An 8,893-nucleotide genomic window follows, 5' to 3' on the forward strand; every position below is an offset into this window, starting at 1 on the left:
AACGGAACGAGAAGCTAAAATAGACCGCCGAGGTGATCAGCTGCTGGTGACATCTCTTCCCAATTACGTAACACTCTCCTGTCTGAGCCAGCTCGCTGGGCTACGCATCATGAATGGCGCAGGATAGTTATTCTCAGTCTTATACACACATTCACAGAGCGCTCATTCCTTTCTGCCAGATATACTGTACTTTGTTGAATTAATTTTGTGTCTAAGGTGTCTAAGAGTGTCTCGGGGGTCCCTAGGGCCCAAGTTAAACCATAAACATCTCTGATATTTTTAGCCATTTGTTAAATAATCGAGGGTTCTGGAATTGGTTGTATTCTGTTTACAGGGTAATGCCCACATTACCTGCATGCCTGGACCTGTACGAAGATGGAACTATCCTGTACCACTATGTCTGGGTAGGTACACATACTGTGCACATGCACGCACGTGCACATGCACACAAATAGTAACGTGCATTTTTTCCCTGTAGTAGCAAAGTTAGGTAAACCTTTTTGTGAACAGCTTCCAGTTAACAGCTTGTTTTATTTGTCTTTTTACTTTAGGCCACTTTTAAGCAAAACAAACAATCACTGCACATTAAAACAAAAAGTTGAGGAAGCCTCCTCTCTGGAAATAACCGTTGTCTAGCGAAGTGTTTTATCCTATTTACCCCCTGTGTTTGTCTCTGTTGTAATGCACTTGGAAGATCTGCATAATCTGACACTTTTGAGATGATGCCGTGATAGATGGGACCATTAAAGTAACATCCAGAGTCTGCAGAAGCATTAGGATATACTCCAGGGTCCAGGCTGCTAATAATCCACAGTGCACGGCACGCAGGTCAAACTGGAGCAATCATCTCCATTATGCATACGTTGATTAATGTTGAGCATATTTGCTCTACTAAATCTTAAAAGTTCACAAATTCAACAAAGGGGGGTAGAGTAAGTCAGGATTAAAGACTTCAGACCTGTTGTGCTAATTAAAATATCCTTTACTAATTGTTGTGTACACTTTGTCCCCCCCCCCCCCCCCCCCCCCCCCCCTCTCTCTCTCTCTCTCTCTCTCTCTCTCTCTCCCACACACACACCCACACACACACACACAGCCCAGTGTGGTGGGTTGATGACAGATGTGAGTGGGGTGATCATGAGTCCGGGTTACCCCGGTAACTATCCCAGTGGACTAGACTGCACATGGTCAGTCAACTTACCTATTGGATTTGGTAAGAACCAAATAAAAAAGCCTTGGTAAGGTCTTGTCTGTCTGTCTGTCTGTCTGCCTGCCTGCCTGCCTGCCTGCCTCCCTCCCTCCCTCACTGCCTGCCTGCCTGTCTGTCTGTCTTATCGTATACATCACCTTATCTCAACTTGCCGTACATGGTTTCGTTGCGAAAGGGATCCACCTGCAGTTCCTGAACTTCTCCACGGAGGCCATCCACGACTACCTGGAGATCCGCAGTGGCACGATGGAGACGGGCTCAGTGATCGACCGCTTCAGCGGGCCGATCCTCCCCAAGGCTCTGTTCAGCACCACCCACCAGACCAGCTTCTTCTTCCACAGCGACTACTCCCAGAACAAGCCTGGCTTTCACATCACATATCAAGGTGACTGACCCACCGCTATCAGCCAATCACAGCCGATGACTATAGTATGCAGCAGTGGAGACACACAGTGGAGACACAAAGAGAGTGTCTCCATAGGGTGGATGTGACAAAAAGATTTAATGTAAAATCCATCGGGTGAATAATCGATATAAAAAAATCTTTTTTTATTTTTGTGAACCTTTTAACCCCATTAACAACTGAGGCTGATTCTACAAATGCCTTCTAAACCAGTAGTAAAATAGTAGATGTACAAGCTCGTAGTGACGCGCTGCATTCTCGTAAAAAAATGTTTTACGCTAAAATGACAAGGATGCAACATGTCATTTTAACGTGAAAATGTGTTGCAAATCTTTGAATATATATTCTTTCAGAGCGAACGTTTTTAACACAAATCTTTGCTTCTGGGGGGTCCTTCAAACAACATATTTTGAGATGGGGGTCGGCAGCCAATTACATATCTTTTTTGGGTCCTTGACATGAAATAATTTGAGCACCACTGACATAGAAACATCGTTTTTTCAGAAAACTGTCATGATTTAGAAGACATTTTGTAGAATCTGTTCTCAGGTCTTAAGGGTTTTAAAGCCACCCCACCAACAACATGTCATTTTAATTAAAGCCACCCCACCAACAACATGTCATTTTAATTAAAGCCACCCCACCAACAACATGTCATTTTAATTAAAGCCACCCCACCAACAACATGTCATTTTAATTAAAGCCACCCCACCAACAACATGTCATTTTAATTAAAGCCACCCCACCAACAACATGTCATTTTAATTAAAGCCACCCCACCAACAACATGTCATTTTAATTAAAGCCACCCCACCAACAACATGTCATTTTAATTAAAGCCACCCCACCAACAACATGTCATTTTAATTAAAGCCACCCCACCAACAACATGTCATTTTAATTAAAGCCACCCCACCAACAAAATGTCATTTTAATTAAAGCCACCCCACCAACAACATGTCATTTTAATTAAAGCCACCCCACCAACAACATGTCATTTTAATTAAAGCCACCCCACCAACAACATGTCATTTTAATTAAAGCCACCCCACCAACAACATGTCATTTTAATTAAAGCCACCCCACCAACAACATGTCATTTTAATTAAAGCCACCCCACCAACAACATGTCATTTTAATTAAAGCCACCCCACCAACAACATGTCATTTTAATTAAAGCCACCCCACCAACAACATGTCATTTTAATTAAAGCCACCCCACCAACAACATGTCATTTTAATTAAAGCCACCCCACCAACAACATGTCATTTTAATTAAAGCCACCCCACCAACAACATGTCATTTTAATTAAAGCCACCCCACCAACAACATGTCATTTTAATTGGTCCATAGATTTACACTGAGGAAGGCCCTTGGACCGATACGTCCACACTGTTGTTGTTTGCTGTTGGGGGGGGGGGGGGGGGGACAAAATAAAACTAAAGATCCTTCCAGGATACAACGTGCGTGCTGGTATTCATCTCTACTCTCCCCACGCAGCCTACCAGCTCCAGAGCTGTCCGGATCCTCGGCCGTTCCGCAACGGCATCGTGATCGGCTCAGACTTCAGCGTGGGGATGACGGTGTCGTTCGAATGTCTGCCGGGATACTCGCCGATCGGCGAGACGTCGCTGACGTGCCTGCACGGCATCAGTCGGACCTGGAACCACCCACTGCCGCGATGTGAAGGTTCATACATCGTCTTCTTACTCTCCATGTTCAGAAACAGAAACAGAATCAACTTTATTCTCACGTCACAGTTTTACAAGTACAAAAAAGTGGGTGAAATTGTTTTTAGTTTCTGATGCATTACGCATCGAGCCTTTACTCTGAGGACTGCTATATTTGTACATAATCTATAGCTTGATGTTTATGTTGCCCTTTTGCCTTCTTAACCCATTTAGCGCTATCATTTATTGAAAAGTTAGGACCTAATTCACGCCAGCTGTGTGTGTGTGTGTGTGTGTGTGTGTGTGTGTGTGTGTGTGTGTGTGTGTGTGTGTGTGTGTGTGTGTGTGTGTGTGTGTGTGTGTGTGTGTGTGTGTGTGCGCGCGTGTGCATGCACGCGCCTCAGCGGTCCTCAAAGGCTGTCACAGTTGCGATCAGGGAGCTTACTAATTGGGGATACCTGGAGAGCAAGCCAGGCAACGGGAAGAAAGAAAGGGGAGAATGCTTCCGCTGACTTGAAAAATGAGAGAAATGGTTCCATGATTGTATCTTGTGTAATAACTAATAATATCCCTTTGTACATTATTTTGGCCCTGCGTCGCTTGTTGCACTGGGGCCTTAAGGATTAAGGAACAGACGATTAAAGGGCATATGTTTCAGCCACTGCCATGATGGCACACAGTCTGTGTGCCATTTTCGATGGAAATAAGCGAATTACCGGTAGCACAAAAACCCAACCCCCGTTGAGGTCCTTATGGTAGGGGAAATGACCAATAATGCACTTTTGCACAAAATAATACCTGGACCTCTTTGGTGGGGACGTAACAACTACAAATAAAGGTTAGAAAGCCTTCTAGTCTGAAATTCTCCTTTAATATATAGCATTTTATTAAGGCAGATAATTATATTCTCTAATGAAGGCATCTACCTTTCCTGGCTGTCTAAAGGAATAGCCAAACATTATGGCTGTATATAGATTAATGTAACTCATTTAATGATGGTTTATTAAGGTTCATGCTGTTCACGCATCCATCTTACAGCTCTTAACTGCATTCAATAGCCTCCCGGTATATATTGAAATAATTTTATTAGGAATAATCCCTTGAGATACAGGATCTGGTTTTCGAGGGGGTGCTAAATGTCGCGCCGAAACATCAACTCTCCTGGCCGCCCAACGTAATAACCCAAAACATCAGCAGGAGTGTAATATTTAATAGCAGTTTTAATGAAGGGTCATATTGTTCGTCGTTCTGTCTTACAGCTCTGTGCGGCGGTAACATCACGTCATTAAACGGGACCATCTACTCTCCCGGTCACCCTGAGGAGTACCCCAACTTCCAGGACTGTGTGTGGAGCGTGAGAGTTCCCCCTGGACATGGGATCTACATCAACTTCACTGTGCTGAACACCGAACAACAATACGACTATATTACTGTCTGGTAAGGGGCCATATTAGTAGTAGTAGTAACACTGATAGTCAGAGTTTGATTTTCCTGGGGGTAATTTGGGGGGGGGGGATTTTTTCCATGCCTCTGCTTTTGATGTTCGATAATGGGGCTTAAAGGTGGTTGCACACTGGGCGCGTTTTTCGGAAAATCGATGGAGAAACGCTGCTAGAAATCCGGAAAAACACACTTGGTGTGTGTGGACCTTAAGTCATTAAGAAAATAAATTACCATACTAGCAGCAGTAGCGGAAATAAAAGAGATGTAGTAGTCATGTTCGTTTTCAGTTCACATTACCATTCTCATTCTCTAATATACAGTACTGGCCATCTGGGATAATATATGGGGACAAATCCCGGCGGGGCGGTGGACCATCAAAAAGATCCATAAATATTTTACCGTCCGTCCAGCCCTGCCCGTCTCTTTACCGTTCCTCTCTCAGTGTACCTGTCATTCGCATGTGCATGAGATCATTGCGTGTGTGTGTGTGTGTGTGTTCCAAATCATGGCCAGAGGTGCACATGTCTTCTTATTCTAAGCGACATTGGGCTTGTTTTTCTATTAAGTCAGTTGCGGTGGGTTGTGGTTTTTGGGACTTGTTTCTATAAGTGTAGTTGCTTATTTGGGCTTGCTTCCTAATGTTGTTTAAACCAGTGGTTCCCCCATTTTTTCATGTCAAGTATCCCCAGATTAATGTAGTATTTTGTCCATATACAAAACCACCCTCCCATCTGAAAATAAGTTGTGCCAGGCAGGGACCCACATACTAAGATGTGTGTTGTTAAAATGTTTGAAAATATATATAAATATTAACTTTTTTGTCAATATATTTCTTAAAAAATAGCAGATCTAAAACCTCACAATGTGTTGTGACGAGACCTGCTATTTTCAAAGCCCAAAAGAAGCCTATATGGCAGCGTTCCCCAATTCATTTCCCTCAATATTTTGACTAGGGTACCAGGCTGGGGGCCGAGTCGGCACGCGCAAGGTCGAGGCCCTGAAAACTAATTTTCAGGGCAACACCCCATTTGAAAAGGATGCCCAGTTTGACATGCATAGTGACTACTGACCCCCATTTAATGCCATTTATATCTGGACCCCACCCCCCCAAAAAAAATAGGGCCGCCTATTGGGGAACCCTGCTATACGGTAATTGTTGCTTTTGGGCCATTCATAACCAAGTCAAGCTGGGTTCGCACTCCATGCGTTTGGGGCAGATTTATCCCTGATTCAGTTAAAACGTTTGCTTACTTATTGTAAGTTATACATTATATAGTCTACTGCTGTAACACAGTGCATTTGTTACCTCCCGCCTGGACTACTGCAATGGAGTCCTGTTTAAGATCCCAAACAAGTACCTGGGCAGGCTGCAGTATGTCCAAAACTCAGCTGCCAGAGTTCTCCCCCGCACCAAGCCTTGGCAACACATCACCCCCAGCATTAAACAACTACACTGGCTTCCTGTCAAGTTCCGCATCACGTATAAACTCCTCCTTCTCACCTACAAATGTCAAAACGCTCCACACTACCACTCAGGCCTCCTCCATAAACCATAAACCTCCTGTGACACGGAACCTTCGGTCCACAAACTTGGACCTTCTCTCTGTCCCCAAGGCAGTCAAGCGAACCTTCGGGGACAGAGAGTTCAGTGTGGCAGCTCCCATCCTGTGGAACTCTCTCCCAATAGAGATTTGCCTCCATGCTCCAACACTGGACTCTTTTAAGGCTGCCTTGAAAAGACACTTATTCTCTCAGGCTTATGGCATATCATTGTTGATTGTTGTTGCGTCCTTGGGTTCATGAAAGGCGCTATATAAATTCAAGCTATTATTACATCACCGCCGGAAAATGACTCAAATGAGCCATGGGAAACTATCCGAATGTAATCATTTTGGTCCTATTTGAACAGTCTAGAAGGATATCTTTTCATTATTTTTCACCAAGTAAGAATTATGTAAGATTAGTGCTGTTTTATTTTCTATGAAATATGAAGTGGTATTTTATTTACCTTAAAAAATGACACAGAATGTGATCACTGATCAATATTTGCACGCACGCACACACACACACACACACACACACACACACACACACACACACACACACACACACACACACACACACACACACACACACACACACACACACACACACACACACACACACACACACACACATAGTATAGTCTAGATAGAAGTCAGAACTAGTGAGTGCTGCTTCAAAAATGCTACTACTACACATACAGGTAATAATAACAATATTCATGTGCATTAATGTCATTTGATAACCATATCTTGGTCCCTTTAGTGCGATCAAGCTGGCCTTAAATGTGTTGCTCTATGCATCCACTCAGCCGTTTGTATAATCCTCGTCTGTCACGATGGTTTGCCACGACAGCTTAACAAATAAATATGGCACACCCGGTGCCGTCCCAGCTGCCCACGCCCTGTGCACGACGACACAACGTGCACGACAACACAACGTGCACAACGTGCACCTGACCCAACTGTTATGTTAGTTTTGGAGAGAGCACACAGTTTGCACTTTGCAGAGATCACCAGCAGGGAAGCACAAAACAATACACACACACACGCGCACACACACAACGCACAAGCCTCGCTCCCCGCGGAGAGCACAGCGATAAAGCTGTGTTTGTGACAACAGTCCAGTTCCACCGGGGCTGACAGCACAGCCTCCTCTGCTAATTGGTCTCAAACTGAGAGCCTTAACAACGGGACGTAACGACGTTTGGGGATAATGCCACATAATTGTCGTTATGGCGGGTGCCGTCCTCATGCTCACACGCCATTTACCTCAGACGTCGAAAGCCCCACATGTCTGTATACGTGTTCCCATACAGCACCGAAGGGAGGGAATTAATTGCAGATTGAGTGTTTATAATTTAACAGCGGATGTTGCCTTAGATATGGATGTTGGCCCCGCTGTTAGGAAGAATGGCATCATGTGGGGGGCACCACAAGCCTTAGCCACGTGCGGGCATTAGCGATGTCATCATGCCATACATGCATGGCCGTCACCAACGGCATAATTGGCCTCCTCCCGGGAAACTTAACAGCAGGAAATGATCATTTCATTAAACTTCACAGGGATACTTTGTAATTAGTGATAATGACCCTGGCTATTGGGTAATACCGAGATCTGACAGCCGGTTAGGGGCCATCATTAAAGGTGAGGAACGTACTTGGTGAGATTATGCTTGTAATAATTGCCATGGCGAGTGATATATTTTTCAAGAGGCTTATACAGTACAAGCTTTTGTGTGATCGTGGTGTCACTGTTGGAACAGTGCAGCCGCTGATATTTCTGACAAAACTAAAGTTGCCCCTCAAACAACATTCCTATTATTCTGGGTGCCTGCCATGCAATGGCAGAAACACAGGTTGAAATCCGCAACACATACTTAATCGTAATCAAGACACGAAACTTTGACGTCTATGGCCGGCCGCACGGTTTACCAAAGCCCCACAATATATACATCGAAACGTGCGGCTCGGCCGGGAATGGTGTGCTTGTGCTTTTCTTTCCGTTTCGGGTTACCGTGCCGACGTAATTCGAAATAAACGACGCGAAAAATGCCCCATGCAAAGTCAATGGAGAAACGCGGGTAAAAACAGAAAACGACACGTTACTTTGGAGCCACATTGCTCTGGCATACTGTTACGTAGAAACACGATTTAAACCTCAAACAGCACACGAGGCCATCGACTTTGTTGTGGTTCAGACGGAATTCGAATGCGTTGCACGGTTTGCCCGCTATCTCAGTTCAAAGTGTGTGTGGTCTGAGCAAAACTCTCGACTCTCAGTGTCGCACGGCCAGAGAGAGAGCAGGTCAGAGGGAGAAGCCAATGTGAAAACTGTAGCGAAATTCTCCGAACAAATCGTCCTCACGGCCAAAATATTAACTTTACACGCATGGGTTTTGGTAATTTTGTAGCCACACTCGTCCTCTTTCACCCAATGTCACAACCACAGCCCAGATTCATACGGTACGTGAACTACAGCCCTGAAAGCGACAGGTGTACCATCATAATGTGTCATAGAACTTCATGTTAACTGCTTGAATGAGTCAGCAATTTTTTCATCACAAACACAATTTCTTAACTCGCTCTCATAACCACGTTTTTTATCGTACCAATACCACGATC

At 44.4% G+C, this 8,893-nt stretch overlaps 1 protein-coding gene across 1 annotated transcript in view; it reads left to right on the forward strand.

Annotated features, from left to right (window-relative positions):
* The window catches only part of csmd3b (CUB and Sushi multiple domains 3b), a gene marked incomplete at its 3' end in the record, with an annotated part of 548,364 nt that overhangs the window by 489,144 nt on the left and 50,327 nt on the right, over positions 1 to 8,893 (forward strand). Inside the window, exons 42-46 of the mRNA XM_083771581.1 lie at positions 335 to 404; positions 1,097 to 1,213; positions 1,386 to 1,595; positions 3,115 to 3,303; positions 4,544 to 4,721. Of these exons, the coding sequence (XP_083627707.1) occupies positions 335 to 404; positions 1,097 to 1,213; positions 1,386 to 1,595; positions 3,115 to 3,303; positions 4,544 to 4,721 (764 nt within the window). The remainder of the gene's footprint in view (positions 1 to 334; positions 405 to 1,096; positions 1,214 to 1,385; positions 1,596 to 3,114; positions 3,304 to 4,543; positions 4,722 to 8,893) is intronic.

The sequence above is a fragment of the Protomyctophum parallelum genome, assembly GCF_964188405.1.
Source record: "Protomyctophum parallelum genome assembly, chromosome: 1".
In the NCBI taxonomy this organism is placed as follows: Eukaryota; Metazoa; Chordata; class Actinopteri; order Myctophiformes; family Myctophidae; genus Protomyctophum; species Protomyctophum parallelum.